General features: G+C 45.5%; 1 protein-coding gene across 4 annotated transcripts in view; it reads right to left on the bottom strand.

Annotated features, from left to right (window-relative positions):
* Positions 1–849: 849 nt before the first annotated feature.
* The window catches only part of POU6F1 (POU class 6 homeobox 1), a 36,668-nt gene continuing 21,532 nt past the window's right edge, over positions 850–15,985 (bottom strand). For 3 of the 4 annotated variants that reach the window (XM_044443155.1, XM_044443156.1, XM_044443158.1), the window contains 8 exons: positions 14,933–15,054; positions 11,689–11,914; positions 9,513–9,757; positions 7,944–8,072; positions 4,327–4,548; positions 3,302–3,440; positions 2,382–2,556; positions 850–1,782 (listed from right to left, as the gene is read on the bottom strand). In XM_044443155.1, coding sequence (XP_044299090.1) covers positions 1,437–1,782; positions 2,382–2,556; positions 3,302–3,440; positions 4,327–4,548; positions 7,944–8,072; positions 9,513–9,757; positions 11,689–11,914; positions 14,933–15,054 — 1,604 coding nt within the window. In that variant the 3' untranslated portion in view covers positions 850–1,436. The remainder of the gene's footprint in view (positions 1,783–2,381; positions 2,557–3,301; positions 3,441–4,326; positions 4,549–7,943; positions 8,073–9,512; positions 9,758–11,688; positions 11,915–14,932; positions 15,055–15,985) is intronic. The other variant, XM_044443157.1, reaches the window with a different exon arrangement.

The following is a 15,985-nucleotide window of genomic DNA, read 5'->3' as shown; positions in this document are numbered from 1 at the left end:
TCCAGAGTCAAAGCTGCTTAGGCCAAGGTGAAGGAGATGGATCTTTTAAGGAATGCAGAAACGTTAATTTATGCTCTGAAAGGTATAATCAACGGGAGAGTTGATCACATTTAGGTTCTAAATTTGATTTTTTTTTCAGAGCCCAATTCTCCAAATGCCTTTAACCATTAGCACTTTTGCAAGGAAGATGGCACTCACCACCGTAACTTTCAGTGCACCCTCTGCATCAAGCAAGCGTCTATACTCACCCCTGGCTGTTTACACCACACTGTTTCTGTTGCTGAATGAAGACAAGGCACTTGCAACAGCCCGCTTCAGCACCGATTCCTCCAGTGAAGATATCAGACCAATGTCCTGGACATTGAGTGCCTGATCCCGCCTAGTCTTGGAAGCTAGTCTTGGTGGAAATCTGGATGGGTCACTTAAATGTTGTGAACGCCTGGAGAGCTTTGACTATGGGTGGTATGGAAATGCAACATCATCACCACCATCACCATCACGGTAATAATTTAGCTGCCCTAGAAGGGCTCCAATTTGGGAAAACCCTGGACTGCTAGGTCTGTCTCTGCTTGCCATTTGGCTTGATTCTCCTTGCGGTCTGACAGGCTTGTATACAGGGAGCTGGCTCAGTATTTCTACCACTACCATGCAAAAAGGCAGTTCCCAAGAAAGAAAAGATCAAAGGAAGTGTTCCTGCCTCCTTCACTGCTCTCTCTTTCCAGGCATAGATGAAGGGGAGATGTTAAAATTGTGCAGCACATCATAGTCTTTAAACATCAAACGGACACATTCAAAATAACTAGGGACTGCAGTTAACACAACAGTCCTAGCAAATAAAAAAACAGTAAGTTTTTTCAGTGAATAAAAAGTCTTTTAGTTTAATAGTGCTCTGTATAATAATAATAATCGTATTCACAAGAAAAAGGAGATATAAATTATGCCACTACTCTGCTTAGATATTGTTAACTGGGTCTGCTACCAGGTATGAAGAGGTAAAACTGTCTATGAAAAAAGGTTAAAATGAAGTAAAGTTTCACAAATTTCTTGTTGAAATGAAACAGGATTTTGTGGTAGATGCTTTTCTGGTGGCGGTCCTAATGCTACTGTTTAAAAAAACCCAACAGCACAGGAAATCCATTAAAAAAAACCAGACAATGCTTTGTCTGCCACAGAAAGAAGCTATATGCATATGTATTCCTAAACCCTTCACAGCTCCAGAACAACACTCGGGGAGGAAGGACACAGCCGACACATACACGATCAGGTCATGTGAGGAAAAAAGGCTGGGACACATCAAAACAAGAGGAAATCCTATCTCACTCCTTCCACACCAGTCATCACTGTAAAAGGGTTGACAGGTGCAGGGGAAAATTAGCCACAAAGTGCTCACAGCAGCAATGCAGGGGACGCAAGGCTCTTGAGACTTGCCCTGGCCTTCAAGGGATCTGAAAAACATTGAGTTTGCTGGTGTTTTTGAGTGTCTGTCGCCGGTTGCAGAACCAGACCCGGACTACCTCACGGTCATAATTGAGCTCCTTGGCAATCTCTGTGATCTCCTGGCCCGTGGGCAGGGCATTCTTCTCAAAGTAGGCATTCAGGGCCTCGATGGCCTGCGGCGTGAAAGACGTGCGGCGTTTCCGCTTCTTGGAGGGCTCGCCACCCACAAACTCCATCAGGTTCTGCTGGCCTTCCTGGTTCCGCAGCTCAGCCTCACTCAGCCACTTCTCCAGCACGGGCTTCAGCTTCTGTGCACTCTTGGGAGTGATGTCCAGTTTTTCGAACCTGGAAAGTTATCAGGGAGCACTGAGGAGCATTGGGGGTAGGGGGTACTGCCCAGCAGAGGTCCAGGACCCACAGCTAAGGGTGGCCCAAATTCCCACCTGCAGAGCAGCAGGTGATGGGCCAGTGTCAGGCAGGCCTGGTCTCAGCACTAGGGCTGATACGGGTATGCCAGCTCCTACTGGGGCTGAGGCTGGTTGCCCTGTCAGCACTTCTCTTTTATTTTTAAGCATGGGGACAGCTGGCTGGGCACATATATTAGGGCCCCCATTAGAAAGTTAACTCCAGGGGCTACCCTTCCCCAGGTGAACCACTGCCATATACCTCCCCACCCCCAGCTTGATGTTACCAATCCTTTAGGTAGCAGCACAGGTCAAAAGGAGTGTGTTTGCTACTGTTCTGTAAAAATGGTAAGGCCTCCTGGCAATAAGCTGAATTTTACCGTCCTGCTTTTGATGGGCTCTTTAAAAGAACCAGCACAGTGTTCATTTGAAATAGATAATACTAGATTCTGTGCAGCAACTGCAGAGACTCAGTACGCGGGTCTAGAAAGTAAATTGTCAATGGGGCCCCTAGGAGGACCACAGCATCTTCTGGCTCACCTGCATATAGCAGACTGGCTGTATGCAGGCCCTTCTGTTGCAGTCAGCGCCTGCCCCACCTGTGTCTGTGTCAGACCCAGAGACAGGCGTCGGATCTTGAAGTTCTTGGCAAACTCTCTAATCTCCTCCAGATTTATTCCATCTTCATCATTTCCACTGTTTGGAGGCTGAGGCTCTAATGCGGGAGAGGAAGGAAATGGCAAGCCGCTAGACAATGCAAACTTTTCCCTATTATAGCAAAACCCTGTCTCTTGTGCAATTATGGCTCCTCCAGCCGCACACGTGACAAATTCTAGCTACAACCATTGGGGAGAAGCAGGGTTTGCACTTAAACATTTGGCAAAGTGGTGCACAGTCTTTTTGAACCTTTGGCTCAGGTTTGGTTGGGGTCTGTAAATGTACGCATGCACATGTATACACATCCACGCTCACGCTCTGTTCTCTCACCACATACACAGAATCTCTCAGTGCATAGTGACATGGAAGTTAAACTTTCAGGGGGTCATTTCCCTTCCACGAATAGCAGCACAAAGTTCTCCCCTGCACTCCAGCTGACTAGCATGTGGCCTGCAGACTGTGTATGCCAATTGGCACCACTGAACAAGAACGGTGAAGAAGAGCCCATTGGGTGTGGTATCGATGCTGTGGTGCTGCACCTATCCTAATGCTCCTGCCCGGTCTGTGCTAGCATCTGTGAATGACAGCATCAGCTCAAGCAAGGCCAATGCAAGCTTCTGTGCAGGTGTGGAATAAAAAGCTTTCCCACCACACAAAGCAGGGACTTTCCTTCACTGGTTTCTACTGGAACTGCAGTCTGCCCTCCCCCACTACTACTAGCTATTAGAGAAGGTCATGAACCACTAGTCGTTACCAGAGAGATGACATCCACCCACTGCTTGGCAGAAACAGAAGGTACTTACTGGAAACCAGCTGGCTGATGGTTGGGGTCTCCGAGCAGGTGATGGGGACTGGAGCAGAAGCTAGTTTGGCTGCAGGGGGAGGGCTTGCAATCACTACAGTTGGCTGCGATAAAGTTGGAGCCGGCTGAATCGGCTGGACCTGCCAATGTAGCAAAAGAGAGTGACAACTGGATGGAAATTGTGTGGCATGAGGCATGAAGAATGACGCAGCAAGGCTTTGTGCAGCCACATCCAAAGAAGGATGAATCACAGTCAGAACCATGGCAAATTAACCCGATTAACCTACATTTGTTTGTGCTGTTTGATTTATACTGCATGAATAAAGCTAACCAGGAAGCCCTGTGACCTAACACAAATGCAGATGAAGATGTAATATAAAGCTATGCTAGTATTGCAGGCCACTGGGCTGTGGGGTGCATCCCACATGCTCCTGTTTCCTATCTGGCAGGCATGAATGACCTCAGCTGTCAGCCTTGCGCTGTACTCTGATTCGAAAAGGCTGCTCATCTTTCCTTTTTAAAAAAATTCATTGAAAAAGGTAACATTAAAAAAAGTTCTTTTAAAAATGAAAATCTCTTCCAGGGGATGGGTGGGGGGGGGCGGTGTGCATGCATGTAGACTTCCTGGAAATCTTACTGGCACCAGCCATGCATTGCTGGCTTCAGTTGCAAAGCTAGCAGGGGCACCTTTTACCATACTGACCCTTGTCTGTGTTCATCAGGTGATAACTGCAGCACCCAGAGATGACTGCTGCGGGGATCTGTGTCACCAGCAATGAACTGATCCAGACAGGACATTGGTGTTGCATCAGGCAACGCGTTACAGTGGAGTCGGTTCATCTGGAGGATCAAGGGTGCTGGATATTTTGCTACCTGCAATGGAGCTGCAAGTGGCACCATTCACTCTATACGTGATTCTCTGCATATGCCTCCCTGCACATATGCATACTGTCCATTCTGCCTCAGTATCCTCTACTGGTGCCCTCCCCGCCAACGATGCTGCGCCCCTTGGCTCCTGGAGCTCACCTCACTCTTTGCTGGGGATTCTGGAGTGCTGGGTTTCCGGACAGCCGCTGCTGTCTGGATGGTGCTGCTGGCCAAGGTGGCAATGACCTGGCCTTGGGCGTTCAAAAGCAGCTGCGGGGTCACCGCCTGCACCTGTAGATTCTGTGTCGGCAGTGTGGCAGGGGTGGCACTGGCCGTGGCAATTCCGGTTGGGTTTACCACCCAGGGGAGAGTCCCGATAACCTAGAAGAGAGAGGTTAAGAAGTCTTCTTAGAACTCCCCCTTGTCCACTTTTGGCCTCAGCAGGGAGCAGGGCTGGGTTGGGGAAGACTAAAGGCAGAGTTCTCACAAGAAAAGCAGGAAAAGGCTGCAGAACTTGAGAAACTTCCCACCTCCTCCCCACAGATCTGGAAGGCAGATTAACATGACCTAGTGGGGTGGGGTTCTCAGTGGCTCTGACCCTGCAAATACTTCTACCCCGGCACTCATGGGGGTGGGCAGGGCAAAGGGCAGCTATTCCTCAGTGTTTTTCTGCCCTGTTATTGCATCCTCCACAATTCAGCTGAAGTTGAAGTGATAGGCACTGGCACAAAATACCTCTGATTAACCCCCAGAGACTGCAAACTTGGTGGTCTACAGCCCAGCGCCTGCAAAAACCTCCTAACACCATACCAAGAGGAAACTGTCATTAAGAATTTTTATTGAGAGAGAGAGAGAGAAGGGCAAAAAAACCAAAAACATGCCGTTGTGGTATATTCACTATTTCTTTTTCCTGGGCAGTCTATTGTAAGGTTACCCAGTGGATTTTATGCTATATGCTCCTGCTGTGCTCAGCTGACAATTTGGTAAACAGGGGTCCAATTCTGCCAGTAGAGAAAAGGTCCACATGACCCTTGCCAAGTACAGCCTTTTTATTTAATTCCTTCAGTTAACTCCAGAATGCCCTTGTAAAACTTGCCCCTAATTGCAGGGAAAGGGTCAATGATCTTGGTACGTGCCAGTTACTACTGGCTAGTCTCACTCTATTTCTAAGCTGAGTCAGATTTGAATAGATTCACACAATTGTGTTTTCTGATTGTCAAAAGAGGCCTGATATCTGGTTTCTACAAAGTAAAGGTCACATGAAGGTAAATAGAATAAGAGAACTGCTTGTGTTCTGCAAATCCCAACCTGCACTATAGAAACCTAAAAACAGTGCTGTGCCTGAAAATTGCCCTACTGATCATCTAAATTTCCTTTTCTCCCCCTTTTTCTAAAGTAGATTTCTAGTCTTTATGGATACCAACGATTTTCTTGAAAGAGGCAGTTGGCCAGCAGAAGCAGGTTTATGAAAGATAACTAAATGCGAATGAATTTATTCCATTTGTACATTTTATACAGGTCAGCTCTTTTTTGCTGAATTTGGATGAACTGGATGCAAACATTTGCTTCTTTAAAAATTCAGACTATTTATAGCCCCCCCCCCAAATATTTTAGTGTAATAAATTCTGACAACCTGTCAAAGAGAAAAAGTAATTGTAAAAGAGGTTTTTCATTAAGATTTATGTACCAAACAGAAATTGTTTCTTGGAACAATACTAAGTTAAAAGGAAACTACAAGCAGTACCTACAACTTTTCCCACATTAGCAGGGCCTGCTACTAGCAGAATGGGAACCTGGTGGTTCCCAAATCAATCAGAAACTTGCAGAAATGCCAATCTCTGGAATGGTGCAGGTTGTTGGAAATGAAAAGGATAGTTATTCTTGGCGTGCATTCCTAGGTCAAGCAGATTTGGATTTGTCAGATGAAGAGGGGGCATGGGATCTAGAATTCTCAGATGCTGAAATGAAAAAAGTAGAGGGGTTTACTCAAGGGCACCTTCCCCAGGTGCTCAGGTGAACACTGAACAGCTACGATTTAAAGCTGCAAGGAGAGGGTGTGGGAGAAGAACTCCTGCACCCAGCCAAGCCTGGCATGACTCTTGATCCCATGAGGTGACATTGAGAGTCAGGCCAACCTACTAGAATGGCAATGGACAGAGAAGAGGCTTGCCCATCTCCAAAAAGGGCATCCAAGAGGGAGGGACCTGATGAGTTCTCATTCAAAAGTAACTCCTCAAAAGTAATTGCTAGATTGGGTTCAACGAATTGCTCTGTGCATGCTGAGAGACTAATTCTTTGCTGGTTGTGCTTCCTGGAAGTGCATTGAAGAATAAAGAGTTTTTGCCAAAGAATGGACTATTGTTTCGGAAGTGGAAAGAGGGAATAACCTAGCTCACAACACAGGTCAGCAGGACTCGCAAGAATAATCTCTGCAGATTTGTCTCATTCCAGAAGCAAGAGTTTCTGCTCATTACCACAGTACCTTTCAGTAGAAGTAGTTCCTATTCTGCTTCTTGTGGGTCTTGCAAATACAAGGGAAGAAGCAGAGGCACAACAGCAGTACTGAATGCTCTCTGATGCCTCCGGAGTTGGTTCAGACAGCTACACGTGTTTAGAGAGATAACTATTGGGTTTGTATGACATAATTCATCATGGGTGACAAGCCATGGTGAATTGTCAGGTCATATGAACACAGACCAATCCCTGCAGGGTGGCTTGTTTGAGGGTAACAACCCCCCCCCCGAGAATCCATGGGTTGCTATAGGGGTTTGCAGTACTCACAAGGGGTTGTTTGTGTCATCCAAACCTAGGCAACTAACCCTATCATGGGTACAGGGAAATGGCTAATGATTGCTTTTGCGAGGGTGGCAAAACCCCCAATGCTTTTGCCAGGCATGCCCTGGTACCCGGCACAGCCAACCACCCTAGAAGTGCCCAGGCAACGCTAGATCCCCCTCCCCACTGCAATCACAAGCTGTTTTCAGCTCATCGTGGCTTTTCAACACCTTCCCCTCCTCCCAAAAGAGTTGAATTTTTATTATTGAAATGTGCCAAAATATTTGTAGACACTGGGGTGTCCAAAATAGTTTAAAAAATTGATCTGTGACCATGAACACTAGCTGATGCTTAAGAATTCCAAATTCCAGGCTGTCAGGGGCTGTCAAAATGGGGATCACAAAGGTGATCAAACTGAGGGAGCAAACAGCTCATGGTGAGCTTGGCAGTTTGCACTAAGCAACAGTCAGCCCACGGTGACTTATTGCCAGGTTTGTTGCTGTGCAAGTCAGGTTTACCCATTGATTCCTGTGCCTTTGCTATAGAATTGTTCTGCTAATTGTGCTGTGATATTTGATTAATAATCTAGCTTTGCCTTCTGAGTTCTGTCACTTTTATTACCTAAAGTACCTCCATTTGTGGGACTGATAGTTTAAGTTCTCCCTAAAGACTGCTAGTACTGTGGCTAGTGGTTAATAATGAGCATGATACAACCAATGGGGGATGGGAGAATTAAACCTTGATTTCCAGTATTCTTAACAGGATTCATGGTACTTCATCCTTTCAAGTTACACATATATTTGTTCATAAGTGGTCTTGTTTATAGGTCAGAGAAAGGCAGAACTAAAATGACTTAAATATTGTGCATTTTGTTCTTCTTAGCTATCTTTAAAAAAAGAAAAGAAAAGCAGGCTAATACCTATTCAAGTATCCTTTATTAGCAGAAGAGCCCTGGCTCTGTTGTGAGCTGAATTGTGTGTCTGCAGTTGTGTGGCACTTACTTGTCCCTGAGCATTGGTCAGGATTTGTCCAGTAATCCCTTGCACACTGGGAATGGTATTTGCAATCACTGGTGTGGCCGCCAGAGAGCTGAGCAGCTGGGTTTGTGCTCCAAGGGAAGCCGCACTGATCTGCAGGAGAAAACACAGCCAAGAATCTACCGTTAGGTGACTCTGCATTCTCTTTCATGGTGGGGTTTATTCTTCTGCCTCAGCTGCATCCCCTTTCTTCAATATGGGGAATAATTATACGGCTCTACCTTACAGGACTGTTGGAAGGCCACTGTAGGAAGAACTAAGATATGCATGCCAAGCATTTTGCACACTTTAAAGCAAGGCCAGCTGACTGATGGCCCACCAGCCAAACACTGAAGAAATTGCATCTGGTACTGGGGCGGGGTGTTCTACTCAAGCATCATCAAGCTTTGGTAAAAAAACACCTGTGCACACATTGTTCATTCATAAGAATGTTTGAAGTATTTGAACAAAATATTTCTTGTAATTTTACTGCCCTCTCTCTTCCTTTTCAATCATGTATTGAATGCCTCAGTTAGGTGCTTCATCAACATGATGCCATTATGGAGGAGACTGACTCTCAGGAGGAGGTCAGTGTACGCTACAGCGATCCCAGGACTACTGTCCGAAGCAGCTTTCCCCAGCCAGGTACCCTCCAGATATTAGAACTACAACTCCCAACATCCCTGATGATTAGCCATCCTGGCAGCATCTGCTAGGAGTTGTTCAAACATCTGGAGGGTACCAGGATGGGGAAGCCTGATCTTGAATAGTCCTGGAGAACATAGAAGTAGGCTGTCTTTGCTCTAAAGCACCATATAAACTACAACGATGACAAATGGTCCAGTCTGCATGATCATCATGGGCAAAAAAAGCCATGAAGGCTGGTTTAAACCACAGCACATGCCTGGCGCCGCTTGCCTAATCACCCATCCAAGCATAGCTTGCTATGTCATCTCAATCTGGCTGGCATGGCTTGTTTGGAGGGGGAAATGAACCCCATGGGCCTAACAAGGCATGCCACCTGGGTTCAGACCACACAATCACCTGTGCCCAGGTAGATAATCAGGTAGGTGGCACTTGGCATGTGCCATGGCTTAATCAGGCCACCATGGCACCAAGTGACCTTAAAAAGGTGGCTGTCTGTAATTGTCCCTACAAATTTCCAACATGCTTTGATCAACAGAAAAGCAGCTTTCTGGGAACTCAAGGAGTCAGTCATGTATTATTTACATCACCTGTCTCCAATGCAGGTTGTGATCAGAGGTGCTTCAACCAGTGTAAACATATTGGAAAAATGAATATTCTTCTCTGTTGGCGAACATCCCCTGCTATTTCTTCAATATGTAGCTAAATATGCCCAATGTTGCTGCTCACTTTTATAATGGAAACCTATTGAAGCACTTTGTGCTCCTGAAAACAAACAGCCCTCTGCTTGATACAGAAGACCAGATCAGGAAAACATCCACTGAAAGCTCGCCCATCCTCACCACCCTCAATCCCCACATGTCTGAACTCGCTGTTCATTTCTCTGCCACGGTGTTCTTAGTGCCTTACTATTCCAGGGTTAAAGGCAAACCCTGCTGGTTGGACCGTAATCTGTGTTTGAGTTTCCAACGGCTTGGCAACAGGTGGTGTGGATGCTGCGGCAGGCTGCGGCAAAATGGCTGGCTGTGGCTGCGGCTGCGGCTGGAATACTGTCTGTGTTTGGACCGGTGGCCGCGGCTGGACGGTTTGCTGTGCCTGGATAGGCTGGGCTGGCTGCAGAGGGGCTTGTATTGCTGTGTTCAGCACTGCAGCAGCTGTGGGAGCAAGGCAAAACAGAGAGACTGAATGCTGCAAGGAAGACATTAAGCCTTCTTTTCTCCTGCCCTGGAAATTGAAATGGTCATATTATATGACTCATATAGCTCCCTGCCCCATCCATGTCCAAACAGTGAGGAAAGTTGCACCTGTACATCTCAGCCAATAGCTATTTTATTCACTTATTCAATTTATATTCTGCTTTTCTTCCTTTCAATGAGCTCAAGGCAGCTTACATCATTCTCCTCCTCTTGTTCTCAGTCTTATCCTCACAAGAACTGGGCTGAGTCTCTGTGACTGGTCCAAAGTCACCCAGTAGATCCATGGCTGAGTGGAGACTAGAACCCAGATGTCTCAAGTCCTGGTCCCACACTCTTAACCACTACACCACACTGGCTCTCAACATATGACAACTCCCACCATCCCTCACCTTGGATATGCTGGCTAGGGCTGATGGGAACTGCAGTCCAGTAACATCTGACATCCCACACATGTTACCATGATCAAGGGCATCTAACAGGTATGGAAGCATGCCTTAAGACTAAAGTACAGAAACAGATACTTCTTCTAAACCTAGTTGCTGCTGCACAGGATTGAGATTTAAGATATACAGTAAACAAAGTGACAACAGGTCTTATACCGATTATGTTGGTGCAAGCACATGAACACGTTTGAGTTACACAGAAAACTGTTCTCTTTCTCGATCCCCCCAGTGCTCCTCATTGCTCCAGGCGCTGATGAAAGCCAGCAGGCAGCTTTGAAAATGGACTGTCCACGTAGCCTCAGTTGCTCCTGTGGCAGCCATCTCAGCTGAGGGCAGCTCAATCACCAGGACGCTTCATTTCACAGGCTCCTGTGTAAATTGGCCCCTAATGACAAGTTTGGCCTATAGAAATCATCCTGTCTTGCTCTAGACTCTATTTTCTTGACATAAGCTTTATTCAGGTGATCTAAATAGGGATAAGGTGAATCATCAGGCAGGGGAGCAGGAAGGAAGTGCTGATACCATTCACCCGGAGTCCAAATCACTGGGAAAACTCTCTTGGATAAAAAAAGGCTCTCTCCTGGAGAAACTCACCTTCCATGGACAGAGTGGGATGAAAATGCATGACTCTCAGCCCAGCTTCCCCACCTCACACATTTAAGCTACTGATATTTAAACTGACTAAGGCTTTAATATCTCAGGCTTAAAAGCACCTTCTAAATGGAGGTTATCTGCAGATATTATTTACTGGAAATTCTGAATACTGAAGAGAACTATGGGATCTCTTTAAAAAACCCCGGTGAAATGAACAAGCACAGAATCTTCTGCTGTAAAACTGATCAGAGACAATGCAATGCAATCTACTAGACATGCTAATAAGCTACCACTGAATTTGCTATGGATATAGAGGCTCTGGTGCATGCACTGGGTTCCCCTGCTCACTGGCACTGCTTTCATTTCAGTTCAGTGGAGGTAACAGATATGCGAGTGCATCCTTTTGTGTCAGCGGATAAAGTTAATGGGGGAAACCCATTCATGGTATGTGTATGGCTGGGGAGAATAGCTTTGGTCACTAATATTATTGATTGCTCAGTTCCATTTCTGTACCATTCTGCTGGAAGCAAACAAAGCAGTTTGCAAAACTTCAACCCATAAGCAAACAAATACACAATAAAACATTAAAAACGACATTTAAATAATAACAATTTTAAAAGCCATTTTGAAAAGATGTGCCAACCCCCTTCCTGAATCTAGACAGAGTACAGACTAGCAAACTTACTGCACTCTCTCCCTCATCAACTAAGGAAACTAAAAACATTGCCAGAAACTTCTTAAAGTTTGCACTCCCTTCCAACATGTGTGCTCTTAAGCTGATCCCGCATTTCCCAGAGAACACAGAACATTTCAGGGCCCTCCCCAAACAGTTCTGCACAGGCAGTGGATTACCTTGCAAATTGGCTATAGGTGATTTGAAAATTCCCCCAGTAGGAGAGGCAGCCGTCAGTCCTGGGAGGGCAGCGACCGTTGCTGCAGGAAATGTCCACACAGCCAGCCCCTGCTGACTTGCCACTTGACCTGCAATACTGATGGGGATAAGAAGAGGTTGAGTAACTGCCCCTGCTGGAACCATTACGCCTGTCACAACTGTTGCTAAGTTTTCCTGAGTCAAGACCTGCAAAAGTAAACAAGATTTAAAAAAGAAAAGGGAAAAAAGAAATCAACGCCACTGCAGACAGCATCAGTGCAGCAGTCACGTTAGCGAGCCCACGGGAGGCCCAGCCCAGCCAGGAGGCGCCTGTCTGAGTTGTGCCGTGTGTGGCTTTGCGCCCCATGCCAGCAGCTGAGTGGATCCAGCTCTGTGGCACCCAAGTGGGGGCTGCTTGCAAAGTCGACAGCAAAGTGAGACTGGGACGTTCTTTCTTACAGCCATGACAAATCGTTGTAGGCTGCCTCTCCCACCCCAAAGCACCATGTCTTATAGCAAACCACAGTGAACCCTAATTGCCAAGGGTGTGCTTCCCCCAGCTGGTCAACTCACTGATCACTCCTGCACTTTTAGGTATAAATGAGAAGGGAAGAAGTTCTCCCTTAAAGAGGCACTGATTTCCCTGCGATATTCCGCAAGGGGTCTGAAATATCCTTGGCAAGCAATATTAGATTTGCTTTTTTTGAAAGTCTGTACCAGCTCTGGCCACTGGGAAGAGCTTCATTTGCAGGTTGGAGACCTCCAGCAAATCTATTCACTGAGAAGCTTACTTGACAAGTAAAAAGAAAAAGGAAGAAAAAGGATTGGCTTCGCCTGCTTGGAGAAGCATGTTATTCCGGTGCCTCTGCCTCAATTCTTAGCCCCTCTGCTGACATCCACAAAATGTGCTAGAGCTGGGAACACAACTCTCTAGGCAGTGTAAGTGCCCAGAGCAGCAAAGAGGATGGCCTAGCATTGCGTTGGCTCAACATGCTGACATAACAGCACAAAAGGCCTTTCTGCACAATCACGTTAAGCATGACCCAGTTGCATTTTATCCTGACTGCGATATTTCTACAAGTCCCAGCAGTGGAGTATCTCATCCCGATATAATAGATGGAGCGGGAGGATTGCCTTGCTTTGTGTGGGAGCAGGAGGACAAAGCCTCAGAATAAGATGAAAAGATGCTATAGAAAGCCAGTTTTATTCTTAAATAAAATCAAGCTTTTCAACTCTTTTTGAAATATATTTTCTTTGTCCAAAAGGCACTGTTGGGAGTAGTTTGCATAGAACAGCAGTTAATTAACCCACAATTTGCTGCAGTGTATGCTAGCTGCATTCTGGGATTGTTATTGATGTCCAAACATGGACACAATGGCTTGACTGTGGATTAAATAACACACAGATGAGCTAACTGCTAATTGTAGGTTACCTGAAGGTTGCTTAACTCACATTCTGCCACGATTACTCATGGACTAGATCAGAGTAAATGAAGAAATTCCATTTTCCTTTGTAAGGTTTTCTTAAACCTTGAGATGCTGAAAACCCTTTTTTTTTTTTTTTTTTTGAGAATCAGTCTAGTGGTCTGTAGCACCTTTGGATATTTTCCCCTTGTGTTTTTATTACTGTAGACTGGTACAGCCCTCTTCTTTCTCAGTGGTGAGGAGCACAATTATTATAGTTTATATATTTATATCCTGCCTTTTTTCCTTCCAAGGAACACAAAGCAGCTTACACAACTCTCTCAACCTTATCCTCACAACCACCACCTGTGAGGTAGGTTGGGCTGAGAGTTTGTGACTGGCCTGAAGTCACCCAGTTGGCTCCATGGCTGAGTGGAGACTAGAACCCAGACCTCTTGAATCCCATACAAGCACTCTTAGCCACTACGCCACATTGGCTCTCTAGAACAAGGAGCCATGCTGCTCTCCCAACTCCTCCTAAAGATGTGTAGTCCAGCACATGAGCGAGGACTTCCCCACCGATCCAAATCACCAAAGAATCAATCAATAATCATAATAAACTAAATAATGTAAAAATCAATGAAGTTCACAAAATCTCATAGGGACTTAACCTTATCTGCCTTTGCATATTTTGTACAGCAAGGGTGTACAACTCAACACCAGAAATTACTTTCCCCACCTTATTTCCTTAGGTACAAAATCTTGCAGGCCATATGCTAAAAAAAAGTGACCCAACACAAGTGCAACCTTGATGAAGAATTGTGTATAACAAAATTAGTAACAACTATCTATTCATCTGAAAAGACATGATTGTGCAGAAAGGCCATGAGCTCTGACTCCCTTTTCCAAGTTTAGAGACAGACAGCACTTTGCTTACTATGTAAGTGTGGAGAGTACATGTTCTTAGAACAGTTTATGTATTCCTGCTGCTTCTGTGACATCAAACAGGTTTGTAGGCTTCAGAACCCAGGTTTTACAGCTCATGGAGAAGATTCTCTTTACCAACTATTTAGCCTAGTTTGTACATAATGGGAAGGCAGAGGAACCTTGGCTTATTCTTCACAGGCAGTGCACTCAAACACACTGCTTGGCTGCTTCCAGTGCAAGTGGGAAAGGCTAAACAAGGCACAGAGCTTCTGGTCACACGCAGTCGTTTTAGCACTGTGTGTAAAGTAGGAACTCTGACTTTTCTCTCTTCCAACAAACCAGAGCCATAAGCCAACAACAAACCAGAACCCCGTCTTATCAGTGTGTACAAACTGGAGGGTGAGTGTTTTGCTGGGCAGTATAGGACTCATTATATTTATTATATGCTACCAAGGGATGGCACGGCTTTGCATCTACCCAGAAATTACTCCATGCACACTAAAAAAGCAGGCACTTGCCAAGAAACTCGGGAAGAGTGCATTTGATTTCCACAAGATATTGTCAGATGAATACTTAAAACAGGGAACACATTCCAAAGCTCCATAAAGCACAATGAGGTTTCCTTGTTTCCAGAACACTTGAGTTCCACAGTACTCTATGCAGCTCATAAATCATCATTTCAGACAATTGGGGGAATTTTGCTCTGGAACCCAAAGAATCCCACAAGAAAGGGATGAAACCCTCTGCTTATGTGTAATTATGGTGTCCCATTTGGCTGCTTCAGGGCATTGCTAGAAACTCCCACCACACTGCAGAAACTGAATGCACTATTTCCTCAGTTTAGTGGCTTAGAACTGCTTCCCACATGTCCCACACAGAACTGTAGGGTAGTTACCTGTGGCGCTGCTTGCACTGTGACAGGTGTTAGAGTCTGTGTTTGCTGGCTTGTTACTTGGCTGAAAGGGACAACTCCAGGGATAGGTGCCGAAGGAATTTCAGGCAATGTCTTTACCTCACCTTGAGGAGGAGGAAAGAAATTACTTTGTTTACCCATTCACATTTTATCCAGAAAATGTCAAAACAACTTACAACCATTGGATAAAGGAGGATGCACAACTGGTGGGTGGGGGCTTGAAAGTTTCCTCCATGAAAGGAAAAGCCACTGGGGGAGTTGATAACAGGGTTTCCTTGCCAAGCACCCCGACCAAGTAGGACATCAGTCTTGTTTTCATGCGCTCTGTACTCTCTCACCAGCTAAAGAAATATTGTTTTCTCATACCTTTTATCCCTAGGGAGAAGAACCTTCACAGGAAAGTAGTTGGGGGTCTGTATGCCAGCAGGGGGTGGACTCAATTTCTAAGTGGCAATGCATACATACACACATACTCTGTTGACATGCATGCAAGTACTGCTCTGTTTCTGCACCTTCTTTTCAGTATGCAGAAAGTCCATGGAAGAAGACTTTTTTTTTTCCTTCGTGAGCAACCCATTTATTTATTTATGTAGAAAATTTCTATGCCGCCCCATTCGCTGAAGCCTCGGGACGGCTCACAAAACATTAAATATAATATAATTATATTTAATATAATTATATTTTTATATTATATAAAATATAATACATTAAAAAAATAAAACGAATTAACAATATAAAATAAGTCTCCCTGGCCAAAGAATAAGCAAATAATATTAGCAATTAAAATGACGTTTGAATAAAAAGGTCTTCGCCTGGCGCCGAAAAACAAATAACAACGGCGCCAGGAGGACCTCTCTGGGGAGCGCATTCCATAGATTGGGCGCCACCGCAGAGAAAGCCCTCCTCTGAGTACCTACCCTCCTAATTTCCTTCACGGAGGGTTCCCAGAGAAGGGCCTCTCTCGCAGATCTCAGGGGGCGGGCAGGCATATATGGATGTAAGCGCTCCTTCAGGTAGCCAGGACCCAAGCCGTTT

This window comes from Varanus komodoensis, unplaced genomic scaffold (genome assembly GCF_004798865.1).
Source record: "Varanus komodoensis strain SLA01 unplaced genomic scaffold, ASM479886v1 scaffold41, whole genome shotgun sequence".
NCBI classification, from domain to species: Eukaryota; Metazoa; Chordata; class Lepidosauria; order Squamata; family Varanidae; genus Varanus; species Varanus komodoensis.
This window is presented reverse-complemented; position numbering and strand designations above follow the sequence as displayed.